General features: G+C 44.3%; 1 protein-coding gene across 1 annotated transcript; it reads right to left on the bottom strand.

Annotated features, from left to right (window-relative positions):
• Positions 1–3,563: 3,563 nt before the first annotated feature.
• On the bottom strand, positions 3,564–19,299 carry NARS1 (asparaginyl-tRNA synthetase 1). Its single transcript, XM_061131282.1, has 15 exons — positions 19,086–19,299; positions 17,911–17,993; positions 15,710–15,775; positions 15,518–15,610; positions 15,347–15,436; positions 14,390–14,468; positions 13,472–13,542; positions 12,069–12,155; positions 10,636–10,857; positions 10,323–10,522; positions 9,763–9,898; positions 8,097–8,210; positions 5,911–6,042; positions 5,441–5,572; positions 3,564–4,713 (listed from the first exon to the last, which is right to left on the bottom strand). Exons 1-15 carry the CDS (start codon positions 19,126–19,128, stop codon positions 4,582–4,584), a joined length of 1,680 nt encoding a protein of 559 aa, XP_060987265.1. The 5' UTR covers positions 19,129–19,299; the 3' UTR covers positions 3,564–4,581.
• Positions 19,300–22,327: the final 3,028 nt, after the last annotated feature.

Below are 22,327 nucleotides of genomic sequence, written 5' to 3' on the forward strand. Positions count from 1 at the left end.
GCAAGCAAAAAGGAAAAAAATACAAGATAAAAGAATTTAAATGAGGTCTATTACCTGAATAATGGCAGTTATAGGCAAAAAAAAACAAGAGGGAACACTTTCTAAAAAACAATTGAAACTTTTTCACAACGGAAAGCTGTGACTTTCCGAATTTAAAAAGCCTATCAACTGCCCATGGGAGAACAGACCCAAGAAATGTCATCATGATATTTCAGAACATGGGGACAAACTTCTAGAACAGACAGGTCTTATGTAAAAGACCAAAGGTAAGAATGATTTGGAATTTCTCCACAGCAACACTGGAAACTAGAGTGGTAAAACTGAAAGCCAGGTTGCAAAATCCTGAGGGAAAAATGCTTTCTAATCCACGATTTTATACGGAGACTATTCCAGACTCATGGAGTCTGTCTCCTGCATTGGCAGGCAGATTCTTTACCACTAGCGCCACCTGGGAAGCCGATAGCATGCATGCATGGTTTAAGTGTGAAGATAAGTTAAAAACATTTTTGAGACAGACAAGTTCTCAGTGAACTGACCTTTCATGCACCCTTTCTCAGGAAATTACTGGAGGATGTGCTTCATCAATATGAGGAAGTAATCCAAGAAACAGGGAAACATAGGAAACAGGATGTCCAACAGAGAAGGGGGTTCTCTGGGTGGCAGTGAAAGATCCCAGGATGAGCTACATTTCAAGAGTCGAATGAGGCTGGTTCAGACTACAGCAGACAAGCTCTAAGAGAAGCTTCTGATGAGCACCTGATGTGTCTAGGTACCTCTGGGGATTGAATTCATGATGAAAAATAAGATGACCATTCATTATATGTTAATCGCTCAGTCGTATCCAACTCTTTGTGATCCCATGGACTGTATAGCCCGCCAGGCTCCTCCATCCATGGGACTTTTCAGGCAAGAATGCTGGAGTGGGTTGCCATTTCATTCTCCAGGGGATCTTTCCAACCCAGGGATCAAACCTGGGTCTCCCGCACTGCAGGCAGACTCTTTACCATCTGAGCCACCAGGAAAGCCGGACTGTAAGTTGGCCAGGAAAGCATTAGTAATATACAACATGGTCAACCAAAGTAATGATTTCGCTAAGCTGGAAGGGCCGAGAGATGAGAAGGGGGCGCATGACGGTGGGACAGGGAAAGGAAGAAGTGAAATCTTCCTGGAGGAGCAGGAGAGAGCATCTAAACCTGAAAAATATAGACCTGTTCTTTTTAGTAACATAGAGGTAAACGCCTGAAGCTGCTAAAGCTTTTGAACATCTCCATTTCTGTGAGCTGGAGTACTAAATTGGATTAAATACAAACTCAACTTTAATGCCAGAAACCATAATCTTTGAACAGCAGAGTATACCAATGTTTTTTCAAAGATGAGACTCTTCACGTAATCATTAGTAACAATCCAGGAGGTAGAAGGAAACTTTTCAGCATAAGAAACTGAATCATTTAATTGACTGGCAATTACCAACTATGACTGGAGAATGAAATAGTAACCCACTCCAGCATTCTCCAGCCTGGAGAAGCCCATGGACAGGAGAGTCTGGCGAGCTACAGTCCATGGGGTCGCAAAGAGTTGGACACGATGGAGCAGTCAGAGCAGAGCACACCAAATACTATGAATCACAGCATTTGTACCGAGTAACGTCTTTTTTCCTTGGAAGGACTGAATGAAATAATATGATCCTAAGTTTATAGTCATTCAAACTTTGGAGTTTAAACTTGTCACTTTTAACCATGCATCTTCAGGAATGGCCTTTCTCAGCCATTATCTCAGGAATAAGTGCTATTGTTTATTAGAGGGCTCTAACATTTATATACTGTATAAATCAATAATTTATATGAATTATCACAGGCTATTGTGGGGGTTAAGGCATGTGACAGTTCATGGCTGACATTATTTTGAGAATTTCCCAGTATGACCTGAAAGCTAGTGAGTACACAGGTATAGTGTTTTTGTGGCTGTTGGTCAGTATTGAACAGTCTCAGCCTTACGCCAGTGCTCCCATTGCAACCCTGAGGCTGGGAACACTCTCAAGAGATGAATGTGAAATAATGAGGACGTACAGTGATGATGAGAGGCTTCAGGTTGGCTTTAGAAGTGGGAGGTAGCTACGTGGTGGGGTAACTCTGCCACAGCCTCACCTGCGTGAGCTTCCAGAAGTAGGCTGGGACTGTCTTGGTGGTCCAGTGGCTAAGACTCCATGCTCCTAAGGCAGGGGGGCCGGGTTCAATTCCTGGTTGGGGAACTAGATCCCACATGCTGCAACTAAGACTCAGCACAGCCAAATAAATAAATATTAAAAAAAAAATTTCCTGGGTCCATCCCTCAAATTCAAATTCTACTGGTCTGGGATGAGGCCTGAGCACCAGTATGGTTACAGTCCCAAGTGACCTCCATGTGTAGGAAGGTTGCTTCTGATAGCTGTATTACTCTACACTTAACAAGAAATTTGGGGGACTTCCCTGGCAGTCCAGTGGCTAAGACTCCCTGCTCCCAACGCAGGGGGCCCAGGCTCGACCCCTGGCCAGGGAACTAGATCCCACACGCCACAACAAAGGTTGGCGATTCCACGGGTCACAACCAACACCTGGGGCACCCACATAAATAAACAGGAAATTTTTAGAAAATGCTAGAGGCAGCCATATGGGAGGAGTCAGGTGGCCAGAAATGGCTGCAGGACATTGACAAAAACGGAGAGTTGTTAGTATGCGGTTGGCTGAAAAGTTTGTTCCGGTTTTTCCATGAGATGGTGCAGAAAAACCGGAACAAACTTTTTGGCAAACCCAATACTGAAGTTATTTGAATCACTGTGATTAACCCGTCTCCAAAACTTTCAACAGGTCAGCTACACAAGTACCCAAGGTGCACGGCGTTGCTGGTGTGAGAATCACACAACAGGAAGGTTATGGGCAGGCAAGATGAGTCCCACCAGAGCAGGAACTCAGAACCCGGGTGTCTGTGAGGTGGACGCTTGGCGGGGACGTGCTGGGGTGTGACGCTCGGCTCACAGCGACAACCAGAGCGAAGGGAACGTAAGCCCACGTGCCCAAGGTCTGCTGCCTGGATTCCTGGTTTGATGTCACCTTGACTCCCTTATCTCCCCCTAGCCCCACTGCTTTCCCTCAGTATTTAAGATGCTTGACCAATTTATACAATTAAAACGTATGAGTCTAACCTCCTCACCTAAATTCTGATCAAGTGAATTGCCAAGTTGAATCCAATTAGAGCTCATTCACATTCTAACCAGTGTTTTTTATTTAAAGATAGAAGCCAAATATACTACAAACGCCCCCATTTCCATCTGTCATTCACTTAACTGCAAAATAAGATACACTCTAATGTGTCCAGAAACACAAAAAGATTATAAAAGTGATGTAACTAGGACACACATCTAATTTTAAAAACACCTTCCTTTTTCTTACCATGTATTTAGTAATACCTACTAAATTCAGTAATATCTAATTTCACATATACAAATCATGAAAAATATTTTAAAAATATAGAAGGCACGAATTAATGTGAAACAGAGACATTCAGCTTTAAAACAGTAAGTCGGCAAAGAGCTTTTATGTGTGTCCATTTATTGATTGCTGGGAATACAGCTTACTGAGAATACATTGACATGCATTTGAGGGGAGAAATTAACCAAACCTGAAAGGAAGCCATTCAATAAGCCTGAGAGTTACTAAGGTAAGAGAGATTAGATCTAGAGACACAGTGTGTGGGGTGACTCCAACAACCACGGAGGGTTGTCCTTAAGATGGCAGCTGCAAACACTTTGGGAACTTCTGTTCTGAACTACTCTGGAACTATCAGGATAGACAGAAGATCACCCTGCCTCTTTAGTTTAAACTAATGCAACAAAGAAAGCTGCTCACTGATGTGCCAGAAAACAAAAAACTTGCTGTCACTTCAAACTGTTCAAGGCAATTCCATTTTTACAAATTCTTCCACACCAGTTTGTATGCTTTAGAGTTATACACAGCTATGAGATTTAGAAAAGATTTCACAACTGATGCAAAAGACTGTAGTCATATCATTCCCGTATCTGCTGATTTATGCTCTGTTCTAATACTAGCAGATTTTTACAGCATATTGTCAATTTTTCCCCAAGGTGTTGAACTCATTGATACAATAAAGTGATATAAATTAAAAGAATTCCAGTTACACTTAAAAGGACAGAGATTAAATTACTGGAATGTCTCAGATCATAATTTAAAATTATTTAATGATATATGTGGTACATACGACATAAAGATTACAACCTAAAGGTGGATAAAGCGCTGAGACATACTCCTAACTGCAGAGTTACATGCCAGAGTTTCTCCCAAACTTTTTAACGGGTATTTTTTTTCTTAAAATGATAACATCGATGTTACTTGATATTCAAAATGTTCTGAATTGCTTTCTGTGGTAGCAGGAATAAAAAAGAAAACAGAAACGGACATACCCCAGTGAAATAAAAAAAAGGCGGGGGGAAGATTTTGTTTTTTTGTTTTTAAGAGGCAGTCTATTCCTTCCATGAACCATGCTCTTTCCTTAAAGCTCTGGGGGTCAAGGGGCAGAGGGGGGAACCGGTCACGGCTTGCAGCGCTGGACAAACCGAGGGTACAAGCACACATCTCGGATGTGGTATCTGTCCAGAATCCAGGTCAAGAATCGTTCCAAGCCCAGGCCATAGCCACCATGTGGACACGTGCCATACTTTCTCTGTTAGAAAGAGAGACAGAGGAATAAAGACTTACTTTACAATTTTGTTTAAAATAGTGAAAGTTTTCTGCTGTAAAATGAGTCAGCTTATGGTGGTTAAGGGATAACCCCTGGACTTCCCCGGGGATCCAGTGGTTAAGAACCTGCCTGCCAATGCTGGGGACACGGGTTTGATCCCTGGTCCGAGAAGATCCCACGCGCTCACGAGCAGCTAAGCCCGCGCTCCATGACAAGAGATGCCACCGCAATGAGAAGCCTGTGCTCCACAACAAAGATCCAGCGCAGCCAAAAATAAACAAGGAATTCAACCCTTAAGCTACACTCCTTCATGGACCACATGGGAAAAAATATTTTGATATGAAAAATAAACCAGGGATTTAACACCCTAGAAAGAAGGGATTTCACACTTCAAATTAAGCTAATGTCTGTTTATCAGAAGAAAAGGAACGACTAGATATTAGTAGGATCTAATGACACATTTTTAAAAACTCAATAGCAACGAGCGAGGCCAGCAGTTAACAGGTTTTCAAATTAAGTTAACATGTTAGTGGCCAAAGACAAAACCCGCAATACTCACATGCCACACTGTTAAAACCACGAGACTGAACACAGCTCATTCACATGCTAACGTACCAACCTGAATTCTCCCCTTCTGACCATTTCAACACACACACAACTATTATACTGAAAAAGCACTGACAGATTTATTTAATAAAATAGTTTTTACCTGGTCCGTGTACCAGTAATAGGGAGTGGGGTCAATCCCTTCTCTTTTGTAACCTGCCAGGATCTCTTCATTATCCCAGATACGCATGGAGCCGCCCACGATCTCACCAACGTTGGGCATCAACACATCGACCTTTCAGAATGAGCAAATAAAACACAGTCTTACTTGCTGTGTTCTGACTGAGACCAGGCTCTCAGTCACGGTGCTGCTCTAGAGTTTCAATGGAAATCACTAAAAGCGTCTGATGATCGTGCCAAACTCAAATATGACTCAAATGCTATAATTCAACGAGGCGGGTTAAACACAGTAAGAGGGCAGAAAACACTTCTTGAAATGTTGGAAGATTTATAATAAAATACTTGCTGTGAGCTGTATCTTACTGCAGTGGTCCCCTCAGCCCCCACCCCACCACCCCCTCACCATCCCTCTACCCTTCAAAAGTAAAATCACTATCTGAGCCCTGGACTGACAGATTCGGTGAGGCGGGGGTCCTCGGGACAGCGCTGCATGTAGAAGGACTTGATCTCCACGGGAAAGCGACACAGCAGGATGGGCTCGTTGATGGTGTCCGTCATCAGCCTCTCCGGAGCTTCCGGGATGTCCTGAGGTTAGAAAGGGGCTGCATGAACATCGACACCTCCAAAGGCGCCTTGGCAGAAGCAGCTCTCTGATCCAGCGGCAGTCCATCATCTTACTCACCCAACAGAGCCCAGAACACACGTCCACCCATAACCCGTGACCACACGGATGTAAGGGACCATCTCTGTAAGCAGATCTGCCTCTTCCTACATGACACCTGGGCCACGTCACACGAGGAATGAAAACACACCAAGACACACACGGTGGGGGGGTGATATACTGCTCCATTATCCCTTTCCAGTGGCTAGTTTTATCTGGGTCTGAAGCAAACACAGTCCACCCAGTCCCATAAGGTGTAGGATAATCAGCAGATGCTTCACAACATCATTGATCTACACACACACACCATGTTATTAATAACACCCATCTTTAACCTCCCCTGTTATCTCCGCTCCTTTCCTGTTACAATAAGTCTGCATGCCTTCAACGGTCCTAAGACACGGCTGTAAGACAACCAACCAGTGTCGAATTTTTAAGTGTAACCACACCTGGAGCAGTTAGCCAAGAGAGGTTAGATGATGATGAATCAAGTTAATCTGTTTTCCACTCACGTATCCTTCAGTAAACCACACATAAATTCAAGTTCAAAAAAAAAAAAAATTCAAGTTCAAACTGAAAAAAACTTGTCCCAGTAAAAACTGATTGGAGAGAATGGGGCAAAACTGATTGATTTAAGGTTAAGAACTGAGGGAGCTCCCCCATCGCCGGGCACAGTGGTTTGCAAGCTCTCCCTGGAGCCCTGTGCCCTCTACAGTCCAGAGAGGAAAAGGGAGGTGAGCTCTTTAGGTACTAGTCACGAGTACAACTTAACTACAGGAAAAGGGTCTCCCTGCACGTCTCAGGGTCTGAAGACCTCTGCTCTATCCCAGCTGACACAGAGAGGAAATGCTGACAGGCTTGGAGGGCTGCCTGCCGGGCACTGAGTTCAGTAGGTCCTCTGACTTTGCAAGCGGACGTCACCTCCAAGGCAGAGACGAGATCAGACAGCGGGGTCGCTAGCCTCTTGCTCAGCAGCAAGGACAGAGGTGGGATTGAAGCCTGGGGGGCTCACGTTCGTTCCACTCAACCCCACCACCTTGCTGTACTAGGTGGTGATAGCACTCAGGTTTTCAGCACAGAATCTGGTTTTACACAAGGTCAACTGAATTCATCAAACAAAGTAATTTATATAAGCCTAGTACACTGTCCTCTCTCTGTAATTTCTTTCTAAAAATGAAACAAAAATCACATTTCATTTGTAAAACAGATTTGCAAATACTATGTAAGGAGTGGTTAAATGCACAAGGAAGAGGGTTTGGAATAGTGTTAATAACCTATTCCCACAAACAGTGCTGGGAAGGTGGTCCTGGGCAAGACAGACATGCTCAGTGTATCTGCAGCACTGGGCCACCTTCCCCATCAAAGCCTTCTCTCCTGGTTTTACATTTTAACCACTGGCTATTTTCTTCTTTGAACCTCCTCCATAGGAAGGAGTTTTAATTCACTGTTTGGGGGGAAGGAAATATTCTTGCCTGGGAAATCCCATGGACAGAGGAGCCTGTGGGCTATAGTCCATGAGGAAGCACAGAGCCAGACAGGACTGAGTAACTAACACTTTCACTTTTCATCCTTTTTTGAAAGAGTCAGTTACTTTCTCCAGAAAACCAAAACAAACGTACACACATGGCAACACTTTACATGTGACGTCAAAGTTCAGAATGTTCTGAAGCGTCCTGCCAGTCTAGGGGATTACAACTAGAGCTAGTAAGAACATGGACTTATGGAAGAGGAATGAGACAAAAGATGGGGTGTGAAGGCTACAAACTGGCTAATGTGTACTGAAGACCACAGAAAAGGCACTGCCTCAACGACCACTCTATACCTGAGCCATGGATCCTCACACTAGCCCAAGAAGGAGGGTCTGTGGTTATCATTTATTTAACAACAAGCAGATGCCTCCTACATTACTGGTGACCAGAAGGAGCAATCCACTTAAGCACAAGGCTCCCTTTGACAGTGACTACAGAGGAATTCATACCTCTCCAAATTCATAGAAGGTTCCATCTTCTTTCTTTATGTTGTGTTCTTTCAGCCACACAATAGCATCTGAATAGTTCATCCGTTTGAAAGGCCGTTTAGGGGGCTTAAAATTCTACAGTAGAAAGGAAAAACACGGTGTATATAAAGAAACATTCACACGAACATTTCAAGAGACGCTATTTACCGTTATCAGATATGACTTGACGAACGGCAAGACTTGCTCATTCACACTGGCAGCAGAGGGGCAGAAGCATAGAGGTGTGTGGACGTGTTCACATTTGTGTTTTGATGATAACCACTGATGTGTGCACATTTCCTGGTACTATAGGAATGCACTATTCAATGGAAACACACCTCCTTGCTAATACTTTCAATAGTTTGGATCAGATAATGCTCTTAGAAGCATTATACTTTGTGTACTCTGTTGATTTAGGTCTCATTTTTAATTGACCATTAAGGGAATTTTAATCCTAACTCTGCCAATATCTTTGTCTAAAGGCCTGTTGCCATTTTTGTCGCCAAGGCTGGATTACAATCTTTTCCCTTCCAGATTGAGTTGGTATAGTGCATTCTTGTTTATCAAAATACTCATAGCTTTGCGATTTTGAAACGGTAAATATTCATGATGTGTGAAACAGTATGATACGTAACTATATGATCTTCATTGTATAAAAACGGATGCTTTGTTGTGAAAATACACACATAAGAGCCAGAAGGACTCATCAAATGGAAAACTGCTTGTGATTATGAATGACTTTGTTTTTTGCATCTTGTGTTTTTTAGGTTTCCTATTATGCACATGTTAACTTTTCAGAAATAAATACTACTTTTAAACCTTAAAAAAAGTTCTTTCAGACTTAAAAGCAATTCGGGGAATTCTCTGACAGTCCAGTAGTTAGGACTCTGCATTTCCACTGCCAAGGGTCCAGCTGGAACTAAGATCCCACAAGCCATGCAGTGCAGTCAAAAAAACCCCCCAAACACTGGACATCCCTAAAAGTGGAAAAGACATACCAACTTTCTATGTAAGTTAAAATACTATGAAATTATTGGCAATAACTAGTATCCAATTTTAGTCTTCAAAATATCAGTCTGGAAATGGGTGAAGGGGATCAAAAAGTACAAACTTCTAGGTATAAAAGAAGTTAAGTCCCAACAGGATGTAATGTATGACTTGGTGACTATAATCAGTAATAGTACTATACATTTGAAAGCTGATAAGAAGGATCTTGAAAGGTTGCATCACAAGAAAAAAGCTGTAACTAGCTGTGGCGTAGGATCATTTTCTGTTTTTAAATTTTATCTGTTTCTGGCTGCGCTGGGTCTACGCTGTTGGGGCACAGGCTCTGGCGCATGTGGGCTTCAGCAGCTGTGGTGCACAGGCCCCATAGCCCCAAGGCATACGGAATCCTCCCAGACTGGAGATCGGACCCGTGTCCCCTGCAGGGGCAGGTGGGCCCTCAACCACTGGGCCAACAGGGAAGCCCCATTCTAATATATGTATCTCAAAGCATTACGGTGTACACCTAAAAGTACTATGTTATATATCAATTATAATTCAAAAAAAGTCATTTATTTCAAAGCTCACCAAACTATTAAATCTATAAAAATCAAGAATGTGGACTTTGCTGCCTTCTAAAACAGAATCCTCAAAGCAGACCTACCGGGTTGAGGTCACGCACTATGCTTCCTGCAGGTGATTTCAAGACTCTATGGACCACGTCACACACCAAGTCCTCCAGTCGGCTCAGGAGCTCCTCAAAGGTCAGGAAAGGACACTCAGCTTCCACGTGAGTGTATCTGAGGAACATGACACTAGCTCAGAGCCGCCCTTCTTTCCACTAAGTTTCTCTCAACCAAGGATCTTAACGCTGGGAAACTGTCCAGAAAAGTAAAACTCCCACCTTGCTAATCAACTCCCAACTCTGCAAATTTCATTTTAGCCCACCTGACTTCCTTTCCCCCCTTCTTAATGATTTCTTGCTTATTCCCCAACACATAAAGGATCAAGAGAGAGCAAATCAACAGACCTTTGTGAGCTATGACCTAAGAGGCAGAACTTCTTGGACCATTTCCATGAACTCATTTAAGTGCCCTTTATAAAACCTCTTAATACCTCAGAGGTTTTACACAGACTGTCATTCACCTCCATGAAGACTGCTTCTCTGAACATGTTTTCTCAGAAAACAAAATTTAAAACAAAAGCAAGAAGACAACCGCATACTCAGCCAGGTGCCTTCGTGTTCTGGACTGTTCCGCCCTGTATGACTGTGCGATACAGAAGACATCCCCCAGAGCAGGAATGCAGGTCTCCAGGTAGAGCTGAGAGGACTGGGTCAGATATGCCTCTTCTCCAAAGTAGTCCAGCTTGAAGAGTGTGGCACCGCCTTCCACCTGTGTTTGCACTAACGTTGGAGGAGTGATCTGTTTGCAAACAAACAGGAAAGGGGTAAACAGAGGCCTTCCGTGAGCACCGGGGCTCAAGCTCAACCACGCCAAAAGGTGTCGTCTGCAGAGGGTGACCCACGCACACTCACTTCATGGTACCCCCTGTCGAAGAAGTGGTCTCTGAAGCACCTGGTGACCACGGAGCGTGCCTTCAGGATCTTGGACATGTTCTCCCCCCGGATCATCATGTGTCTGTTGTTGAGCTGGACGTCGACGTCGGACTCCTCGTTGATCAAGTTGTCAGCGCCTCCGGCGGGGGCCAACCCAATCAGTTCCCAGAAGTCACAGCTCAGCTCGTGGCCCCCCGGAGCCTAAGTTTTAAACGGGGTGGGGAGGAAGAAAGGGAGGGAGAAGGAAACAGAGAATGTACAGGGTGAGGGATTCTCACTTGTGTCAACAGTTTCAGTAAGCTCTTATTTCTAAGAACCTATCTTTATTAGCCTACCCTTCTAAACACAAAGACCCAGTAATTAAATTTCATATTGACAGATTTAACACTTCTTTCAGAGTAAATTACTCACACACACACACCTTTTTAAAAAGCAGAAAAGCACAAACTACAAAATAATCTCATGACCTGGAGTAACCACTAACTACTGTCAACATTTTAGTATATCTTTCCAGCCTTTGACCAGTAATTCAAAAGTAACCTAACACCGACATTGAAAAATTCCTTAAATACCAAGGTTTTACTAAAAGAGGTTTCTCTCTGAAACATATAGATAGTAAAAATTCCAATCCTCCCTAATAATGCCATTGAAATCCTTGTATTTAGAAGCCACATCGTATGGAATATATAGCCATCTTGGTGCCCAACACTGCCAGCAAGAAACACCATGACAGCCACTCCAATTTGCAATCACATTATTTACAAGGAAAATCCAGTGAACTTGAACCAGATATTCACTCTTAATATAGGTTCTTTACATGGACTCTGGGAGACTCTTTTATCAGTATTTCTAGTCTAGTCTCTCAGGAGGACCCCACGGGCTCCCTCTGCTGGTTAATATGTCATGTTTGTTTTCTTTCCCAAGGAACAAATAAAACCACAGTTGTTACTTGAACAATAATTACCAACAAGTAGCTCTTAACTGGTACTAGGTGACACGTGTGTTGGCTGGGGAACAAACAACTCTCTGACTGTCAGAGTTATATTTAAGTTTTTTTTTTTAAGAGCCTTTCAAATTCTATTTTAAAAGTTTCAAATTTAGATTACTGTTCTTTCCTGAAACACTTCCAGTAGATGAAATTTTTATTTTCACCTAGGTAAAAAATTATTCACATATAAATAGCAAGTTATTCTCGCCCTTGAAGATTATTCAGTAATTCTTCAGGCTGGAAATCAGAGATTGTTACATCATACAAGCTGTACAGCACATGTATTTCACTGGAAAAGGCAAAGGCACTCTAAAGTTAGCAAGTGCATCACATCTTTATATTTATAATGCTAAATTCCAAAAAAAACAAAGACACTAAAAGCAACAAGCATACCACTCTTCTCTGAGAAACTCAACACACTTACCTGCTTGCCCTTTGGGGTAAGATTCAGCATTCCATACACTGCAACGCTGCTCTCAGTGGACAAGACAACACCGTTGTAACACTGACACTACAAAAAGATCAAGTTCAAATTCAGTTGCTCACATTTATAGTAACATATTCTACCAAATAGAAAGCAAAGGGGATTATTTACAAACAAGTTATCTAGTCCAAAACTAGCAAAATAAAAGACGCCATTCAATCAAATGTTTATACAGACACACACATATGTGCATACATAACACTAGTCCACATCTCTTTAAAAAAGTGAAGGAGAACTTTATAAGGGAGGGATCAGGCCATCAACACCTGAGTCCACTAATTATAAGGATGACTGGAATTATGTGATTCATCATGTGATGTAATTGAAAGAAGACAGCAATGTCCATGAAGTAGTTATATCAAAAAGACCTGAATCTGATCAGACCTAACCTCCAGCTTGTAAGAAACACAAAGGATAGAGGAACATTTACACCTTATGATGCAATCAACCAAATCCAGAATGCGGCAAGTCCCACAGGACAAATGACCCAATTTTTTCCAATAAATGGCATGGGGGAATGTGATAGAAGAGAATGAAAGGGGAGAACTGCTATAGATTGAGAGAGATTTCAGAGACATTATCAACTGTAGGCAACATGTAGCTCTTGTTCGGATCCTCATTCTAACTAACCAACTGTAAAAAGACATTATGCATCAACTGGGAGAATCTGACTGGATATTTTTTGGGGGAGGGGGTGTGATAATGATTATGTGGTTATATGAAAAATATTTCTTCCTGGGCAGCATATGCAAGTATGTTTACATGAAATATGATGTCTGGGAGATCAAAGTGGGGAGGAGTAAACCAGAATTGGGAATATATTAGTTATTAGTTGCTAAAGACTTAATGTGTATCCCTCCCAAACGCCTATGAGTAAACCCTTTGCTGCTGTTAGGTGGGGCCTTTGAGAGGTAGTGAGGATTACATCAGGGCATGAGGGTGCAGCCCTCATGAATGAGACTAATGCTTTCCCTTCTCTGCAAGGATGAGGATATAACAGGAAGTGGGCAGTCTGCAACCTGGAAGAGGGCCCTCACCAGAACCTGACCATGTCGGCACCCTGATCTGGACTTCCAACCACTAGAACCGTGAGACATAAACTTCCATTGTTCCCATGCCCCCCAGTTCATGGCGCTCGGTCACAGCCTAACTGAGACATTACTGAGGCTGAGAGAGGAGCCTGGGCGGTTTCCTCCTGCTGTTCCATTTTTGAGATGTTTGACATTTCCCACAATAACAGTTTAAAGTAAGTATCCAGATGCCCAAATTCCCTAAACTAACAATAAAGGAACCTACTGAAAAAATCAAATATTCAGCCATCATAAATATGAGAAAATGTTTACCAAATCATCTGACAAGACACACTGGAGAAAACCCGTACCGTCCCGCAACACCAGAAACATTAAATTCTTTCCTAAAAACGAGAAAGAGGAAGTTCAGCCGGACTGTTCTTGAGGCACCTGGAAGCACTTTCTCATAATTTCATCTTATATGAAGGAACTGCCAAATCTAAATGTGGAAAATCCAAACCTCCTACAAGGCCTCGTTCCTTTGAAGCAGTGTCACTACTCGGTATCTGCAAAGTATTTTACCTTCTTTACTGATTTTCAAACCCCACGGAGCCTCCTGACCCACAGCATCATGGGAAAGCAAGACATAAACATCTGAGCTGAGGGGCCGAGCCTCCTTCACGCCCGCGTCCCCTGCGACGCCCAGCACAGTGCGTCCGTGGAGGGTGATACACGGCCACACAGAAGCACGCGTGGTTTTCTATGCCCCGTTTCTTTTTTTATGAAGCATTTGAAAACCACTTACAATAAAAAAAATGCAAAAAAATAATAATAAAAAGAGAAAGCAAAACATCAGGACCAAGTACAAATATGCTAGTCATAAAAACCAACATCACTGACACCAGCCAAGTTTCAGATTTGGCTCTGCACTTGCTGTAATGTACCCCCTGCTTTTCATTACATAATTCTATTCAGTTCACCAAATATTTCCTGGATACCTCCTGATCATTGTTTCCAGGATCAAAGGATACAACTGATTGTATCCATTACAGTTAAGCAACATTTAAGTAATTTTTAAACTTTCAATAGTTGTATTAAAAGAATGAACTTAGGCTATCAATCACTGTTTCCTTTGAAGAGCTAGCATTCCCAAACAAAAATACCCTCCAATAAATGCTTTTCCTCATGTTCTTCATTTAAGACTAGGCATATTGAAAATTAAAGAGAGAAAAGTACAACCATGCCAGTTACCTTGCCGACGCAGCCTGTGGACCCAGCCAAATACCTTTACCCTTTGGCCTCTATATCCTTCTAGTTCCCGAATCTTCACCTGTCAAGTTAAAGTAAATAATGTTTGACGCAGCATGTCATTCATCACATACCAACTTTGTCATGAATATCGGATGGATGGCAGTAAAGTGTTTAAAAAAAACCACAAATGATGTAAAACTGCAGATACCCACTTGACTGCATGTTACGGTCAAAAAATCTCACCATGCCAGAGGAGTTAAAAAAAAAAATCCAGGTCTTCTTTGTCTTAGTGCAAAACTGGCCGAGAGAAACACCCAGAACTTCAGATATTGCTCAAGTCAGTGAATCAATGAAATTCATGGCAGCAACAACCCTAGCCCACACAGAGCCCCTTCCCTGACCTCACGGACCCTCCTGGCACCCTGGGAGGTGGAAGCTACCAAGGCTGGCTTTCATCTGGGGGACGGGGGGCAGGGAGGAAGGGGCTGGCGGGTGTGGCCGAGCACACAGCTCCCTCACTAAGGAAGCAAGAAAAACACAACAGCTCAGTAGCAATAATAACTATTCTCTTCCAGAAAGAACATAGATATAATCCAATTAAAAAAAAAACAAACACAAAAACCTTTTTCTCTTAAGAGGTCATGAGAATCATGGATTTCAACCTCCTCCTTTTACGGTGAGTAAACTGCCCCAGGGAGGGTAACCACAGCCCACCGGGCCTGGATGCCACAGTTGGCAGCTTTCAGTGGGGACAGAATGTGTTCAACACGGCGATTACTTAATTTTATTAAAAAGTGAGCCCCACAAGGACCAGACTCACAACTCTCCAGCACTACCGCTCTCTCTCCCTTCTGAAAGAAAAGACAAACACTGCAGAGGCCAGAGCAGGCAGACGCTCCTCAGACACAGGGGGACCCGTGGGTCCACCATACGTGAAACAACATGCATCACACTCACACATTTCGGCTCTGGAAGACTTGGGTCATTTTTAATGGTGATCTTCTTTGCTTCTTCCAGGTTCTTCTCTCTTCGCAAATTGTCTTCTGCCTAGTTTGAGTGAGCGAGCAATCCGTTAGCACGGCATCTGGGGTCCTAAACCGAAAGGCGCCCCCAGCACGCGCTGCTCACCTCCTTCTTCTCCCGGGACTCACTCTTCATCTGCTCCCTGTGCCACAGCTTCCTGATGCTCTTCATCTGGGACTTAGAGATAACATCCCACCTCTGGAGGGCAAACAGGCAGTCAGCGTCTTCAAGACCACTGTGTTCTAGTGAAAATTTCTTCACAAAATCAGATTCTGTAACGTTTCGGGTTCACCTTACCTCATTTTCTTTTTGTGAATCTACATAAATGGTAGGAAAGGGTTCTTTTCCAACTGTCATCAAAGCCTTGGGGAAGGGAGAAAAAGGACATTCCTTTAACATCATGCAGTGTTTAAAATTAAGATAACTCCTGACTCACGAGGTAACTTCAATCACCTAGGACATTATCAAGAACCCAGAAGAAAACATAAAGACCCCACCAGCCAAAGGTCAATGCTGATAGAAGGCACGGCTGAACGTACTAAGAAGACTGTACTTAAAGGAGACCATCCATATAGTTTCCCACACTAATGAACAAGCAGCAGCAGATTTTAAGAGGCCACAGGGACCAGCAGGAAGCATGCTGACAACAGAAGGCACAGCTAACAGCGAAGGCCAACTGCAGAGCGCCTCTGGGTGGCTAATCCTCACCAAGGATCCAGGCAAGTCATTTCAGAAACTCTCAACACAGTGGTCAGCTACACAGAAGGCTGTCTCGTTTAACTGGAAAAATTCCCGTGTGTAGAATATGTACCCCCTTTTCACCAATACTGGAACATATCTGATGTCACCCTATCATTTGATATCTTACAGTTTATATTCTTTTCTAAAAAAATAGATGGTTGGAAGTATATAAAAAGTAAGTATTTTATTAATTGCTTCAAATATTCCTTCAAATCTGCTCCTAAGTTATCATCAATCTAGAAACATAATGAGTTGTTGTCTCTAGTTTAACATCTGAAGCTTATGAAAACCAACCTTTTCTAAAGATCTCATTTCCAAACCTGAAAAATACTTTTCATCTTGATTGAACACCAGTCTCAACTCAATTACTGCTAGAGAGGAGGAGGGAACCTGGATCTTTTGGAAACATCCAACAGAGTTCAGCTTCTCCTTTTAACAATCAGACTTTGTAAGAAGTTTGTAAATCACTAAGAATTGATTTACTACCTGACAGTCTGTACTGACTCCTTCTTTGCTATTACACATTGAAAGAACCTAAGTGTAACTCTCCAAATCAGATTGGCACACTTTTTGCTAACAGCATACATTCATCTAAACACTACTGTCAGTTTTGGGGAATCACCCCAACAATCTGAAATAAGAGTCTTTCCGCTAAGGTTTAAAAAGTAAGATCCGTGTTTGACACACCAAAACATAATCAAAGCATGAGCTAAAAGAGGAGCCAGTGGTCCTGGACAGGAACACTTGCTAATGACCTAAACAAATACTGTAACACAGCTCCCAAGAAGGGGACTGGCCGGCCACGGATACACAGCAAAGTCAGGGCAGTGCTCTTCCTGGTGCCGCCCTGGGACAGGGCACGATCCAGCTTCCTTCTGTGGCAGCTGTAGCCATTCCAGTCAACAGACAAGGCCACAGATACCTTCAGAGGGAAGGCTTCCTGGCCCTACACCGTAACCTGATACAATCAGATACCCACGTCCCGAGTCCAAGCTCTTGAAGAACTCATCTGAACTGTATTTGGCCTTTCATGTAAGTTGGCTTAGAGAACATGCTAAACTTACTAATGGATTCTACTACCCTGAGAAATAATAATTTACTGTTAAATTAGCATCCTGGCTTTAGGCTCCAGACTCATGAAATCCTGAGAGTCTGTTCTGAGGAATGGGTCCCTTTCTTGGTACTGATATAAATCAGGTTCCTCAATCTCAAGGTTCAAGATCACACCTGGATTCAAGTGGTAAATTCACCAAGAGAACTCTGAGGAGTCAGTTTGGAAGAAATGTTTGGAATAAACTCAGAATGACTATGGGAAGATAATTTTTATTTCTACAAGAACTAAAAAACTGATCATTTGATTCATTGGAGAGAAAAATTCCATGATGCAATGCTGATGGTAAGGAAGAAAAGAAGGCACCTATTTAAAATGTTTAAGGGGAATTCCCAGTGGTTAGGGACTGGAAATCCAGTGCTTTCACTGCCAAGGGCCTCGGTTCAATCACTGGCCGGAGAACTAAAGATCTCACAAGCCTCAAGGCGTGTGTCCCCCTCCCCACCAAAAGAAAGTTCAAATAACTTTAGGTATAAGCATCTAATATCCTTAAAGCTACATACCTGTATACACCCCTTACTTGCCCTTTTCCGAAAGTTCTCTTCAAATCTAGTGCTTGAGATAAAACTCCTGACAAGTCATATAATAACTGGCAGGAATCATTAATAAATACAAAGTCGTTTTCCTAATGAGGAAGAGGCACTACCTTAAGGCCTGTTTTAAAAGGTTTCTCCTTGGTTCCATCACCGGTAGCATCATTTCCCTCTCGGTCGGAGACATACAGCTCTGCTGTTTTACAAAAAGACAATAAGTTACTCATTTGGTCAATAAGTACCAGTCACCTCATACTGCAGCTACTTTATCCATTCTTTATCTTTGTAAACAGAACATGTATCTGATCAGTGAAAATTATCAAATTCCAGGGACTTTCCTGCTGGCCCAGTAGTTACAACTGCATGCTCCATTAGGGACTGGAAATCCAGTGCTGGAAATCCAGGACTGGAAATGCAGGGGGTGTGGGTTCCATCCTGGGATCCCTGAGATCCCACATGCCATGCGGTGCAGCCAAAAGATTCTTAAATTTTAATTTAAAAATATCAAAGTCCAAAAGAAATTATATCAATTTTCCCACTCCCCTATCCAAGGACATCCATCCCGTAAGAAGAGACTGATCAAATTTAGCTTTTCAAAATGAATTTTGATCATTTTCCTTTGCGATACTTCTTCTATTAATACAACAAAGCAAGGGCTTTGTAGTTAGCCAGACTGGCCAACTGGGACGTTGCACTTTAACAGCCAGGGACCCTGGAAAATTCACTTAACCTTTCTGGGTTTGTTTCTGAGCCTGTAAAATGAGGGAAACGATACGCATATCTTGAAGTACTGAGGATGAAATATATAAATCGGATATCCTGGTGCCAGAGCACAGAAAATCAAAATAAACATCAGTTTCCTCTGGCCTTTAAAGGAAACCAAAAGCTCCGAAGGTAAACGAATTGCACAAGAACCTCACAACTGTGAGCGGGCAGAGACATCATTTCGGATCTCCTACATCCTCTCCTTTTCCTACTGCACCAGATGGCCTCCCAGGTGAGCGAGAGGGGCATTCTCGAATACCCCCTCCTGACGGTCACTCGGAAGACGCAGACACTCGGGGGCGGCCCTGAGGTCTGTCCGGGCCTCTCTCAGCGGAATCACGGCCTTTCCCTCACCGGGACCGCGCGGGGAGCCTGCCGCGCCCGGGAGAAGCCCGGCCCGGCCCGCCCTCCCCGCCTGCCTCCATCCGCGCGCGCGGCGCTGAGAGCTGTACTAGGCCGGAACGCGGGGGCTGCCCGCGGCAGGGGCTCCACTCACATCCCCCCGGACCCCAGCCTCACTTACCGAGCACCATCCCTGCGGGCGCCCTGGCCACCTCCAAGGACATCGCCGCCAACACGCAGCCGCCTGGTCTCCCCTCGGCGTGCGCCGGCGGCCTCCTCAACTCGAAGGTTGCATCATCGAACGTCGCGCAGAAGCCGTCGCCGTAAGTCACCCCAGCGTCGCGGCTCCATTGGTTACGGGAGGTTACGGAGCTAGGGCGAGCGGCGCCGCAGCCGCCATCTTCGGTTCAGGCAGAGGCAACTTCCGGTTCCGGCGCCGCCTTCCGGCTACCCTCTCCCTTCCGGCTGCTCTGGGGACTCGAGGGGGCACAGTCTTGCCTGGGGTCTCCTTGGCCACGAGACACCCCGGGCAGCGTTGTAGTCCCAATCCCTCCGGCCTCCATCTCCCCAACTTCCCTGCTGAGTCTCCCAGTTCCGCCCCACCCCGGCCGTGGGCGCGGTCAGGCCCTCCTGGAAACCAGACCCAGGGGTTCATCCCAGATCCTGGGATGCTTGTGGAATTTATGTCGTTATCAAGTCAATGACGATTCATGTCGTCATCAGCCGCGAGCTGGGGCGGTGGTGGGGGTGAGGGGCAGAGCTAGGGGTAGTCCTATCTCCCATTCATTGCCTACCTTGAATATGAAGACGCTTTAACTTTCTAACTTCAGTGAATTTAGGAATGTAATTCTGTGTTACTTGGATTATAGTGTGTATTTTTTTTTTAAATTATCTTAAATTGGAGGATGATTGCTTTATAACGTTGTGTTGGTTTCTGCCTTACATCAGTCTGAATCAGCAGTGAGTATACATATCCCCTCCCTCTATAGAGTGTATTTCCATTTTTAACTTACAAAGATCAGCATTAGGAAGGTCATAATAACACTGTGTAAATAACTGAGGCTTCAGATCTGGAGTTCTGATTCTGCCTTTTGCTGTGTGACTACAGCTGAATGCGCTTAACCTGAGCTTCAATTTCCCTGTTTGTGAAGGGTGGTTAAGTTCAGGGCCCAGCAGTCACAGATAGTAAATAAAGGGTGGCTAAGGTCATCATTCTCAACTTCCTGGAATACCAGAGTTTGTCTCTGAGTGAAAGGAAAACATACTTTGGTTATGAAAATAAGTCCACTGGTAGGCTCAGTCTATCAAACATGTAAACCAAATAGATACTTTTATTTAAGGATATTTCACCCAGTTTCATGGACTCCCCTTTCCCTCTTCGTTGAATGCTTTTTTTGCCCATGCATCAGTTACCTACAGCTGAAAGGCAAATGGTATTATCTCGGGTAGCTTCTGAGGGTGAAGCACTGGGGAGTGAATGGGGGGCGGGTGGTATTCTGACACAGGGTCTCTTCTGAATCAAGCTGCCGGGCAGGGGCTGCAGTTACCTGGAGGCTTGAGTAGGTGAGGATCTGGCTCTTGACAGGAGGTCTCATGTCACGTGGGCTCCCCAATGACAGGACAGCTGACTCCCCAGAAGTAAGTGGAGGGAGGGGGAGAGGCAGCGAGACTGTATTGGTTACTGATACTCTATACTGTATAATAAACGACCTCCAAACTGCTCCAACAGTCGTTTTCTCGCACTGCCTGTGGACCAGGAGTCTGGCAAGGCCTAGCTTGTGTCTCAGGCACTGGGTCTCTAAAAAGGCTGCCATCACGGTGCCACCTGGAGCTCATGTAAGATTGTTTTTTAGCAGTTTGTGATGAAAGCTGTTGTGAGAGAACACAAAAACACAGAACCCTTTGCAGATTTGTGTGCCATCTTCGTACGGGGGCCATGGTAATCTCTGTTACCATTCCAGTTTTAGGAGACGTGTGGCCGAAGTGAGCAGAGTCTAAGATTCTTAGGTCTCACCTGGGTGATGCTCTTCCCACACACCCCTGTGGGTGTCAGGAGGACTCAGTTCCTCAGGCTGTTGGACTCAGGGCCTCAGTTCTTTGCTGGCTCTTGGCTGGAGGTCTCCCTCAGCTCCTTGCCATGAGGGCTTTTCCAGCGGGCAGTGTCCTTCTTCAGAGCGAGTGAGCAAGAAGGCAAGAGAGTGTGAAGCAAGATGGAAGCTGTGGTCCTTGGTTTCCCATCCCTTTTGCCGTTTTCTGTTCCTTAGATTCGAGTCACTTGGTCCAGCCTACATTCCAGGAAAGGGTTGTACAGCAGGGCATGAATCCCAGGAGGTGGCAGGGATCCCAGGGCCATCTTAGGAAGCAACATGCCACAGCAACTAAAACCCAAACTGTAGTGCCTTTTCATAACCCACCCAACGAATGACACGTCATCATTTCTGCTGTATTTTAACTGGTTGCACAGACCAGCCCTACTACAACACGGGAGAGGACTACACAGGGGGTGAATTCCAGGGGGCAGAGGTCAGTGGGGGCCATCTTAGAGGCCGCTACCACAACCCAACCAGTGAATTTCTTCTCTTCATCCTGCACGGAGACCCCAGAGGCTGGTTCATGTAGACGCAGCAATGGGCTCTCTGTCTCTTGGGCGGATGCAGCCAGTGGGGAGCACCGGCAGGGATGGGGTGAGCTCGGGTACTTCTTGCTCCAGCTCCCTCATGGCAGGCTGGCTGCACCTTCACTCAAAGGCCACAGTCATCTGAACTGTCCTTCATGAGTTGAGCGTCATCTGATCCATCAAATTGGATGCACACAGAGACATCCCATTGTAAAAAGGAAAGCAAGTGTGTCTACAGGAATGAGCCTGAAGATTCCCAGAGCACCTGCTTTGATGGCACTGTTGCCTCGTCCCCGAGCCACACCCACAGACTCAGGAGATTTCCCCACGTCCAGTCTCTGACACCTGTGTAATAGGCTAGCACAAGCCAGTGTTACAGCCTTGCCCGGGTGTGGCTCTGAAAAAGTAGTGGGATGTCCCTGGCCATCTGATGGTTAAGACTCTGTGCTTCCAACACACGGGGCACAAATTTGATTCCTGGTCAGGGACATGCCACATGCTGTGCAGTGCAGCCAATAAATAGATGAACTAAAAATAAAAAATAAAGATATAGTTTTTAAAAAGACAGTTTCAAAGGGGAATCGGCTTAGATGCTAGAACTCTCAGTGGATGACTGGCTTACCACTTAGGTGAGTAGAGATGGCACAAGGGACTGATGGACACGGGCTAAAGGGTTGACCAGTTAATCAGGGGCTTAGAAGGAACAAGATTAGAGGTTAGGTATGGTGGTCTGGTGGGGAAGTATGTGGATGAATTCTTCTGAATGGGCACATAATGTGAAGATATTTTGCTCCATGTAAACACCC

Source organism: Dama dama, chromosome 27, assembly GCF_033118175.1.
Source record: "Dama dama isolate Ldn47 chromosome 27, ASM3311817v1, whole genome shotgun sequence".
NCBI classification, from domain to species: Eukaryota; Metazoa; Chordata; class Mammalia; order Artiodactyla; family Cervidae; genus Dama; species Dama dama.

Bases quoted from the DNA above. Each gene is read 5' to 3' on its own strand.
- NARS1 (XM_061131282.1), bottom strand. From the start codon at position 19,128: ATGTCCTTGGAGGTGGCCAGGGCGCCCGCAGGGATGGTGCTCG. The intron at 15,776-17,910 runs GTAGTGCCTCTT...CCCTTCCCCAAG, and splicing joins CTTTTAAAACAGGCCTTAAG to GCTTTGATGACAGTTGGAAA. The intron at 5,573-5,910 runs GTCAGTCCAGGG...TCATTCTGAAAG, and splicing joins ACCCCCGCCTCACCGAATCT to GTCGATGTGTTGATGCCCAA.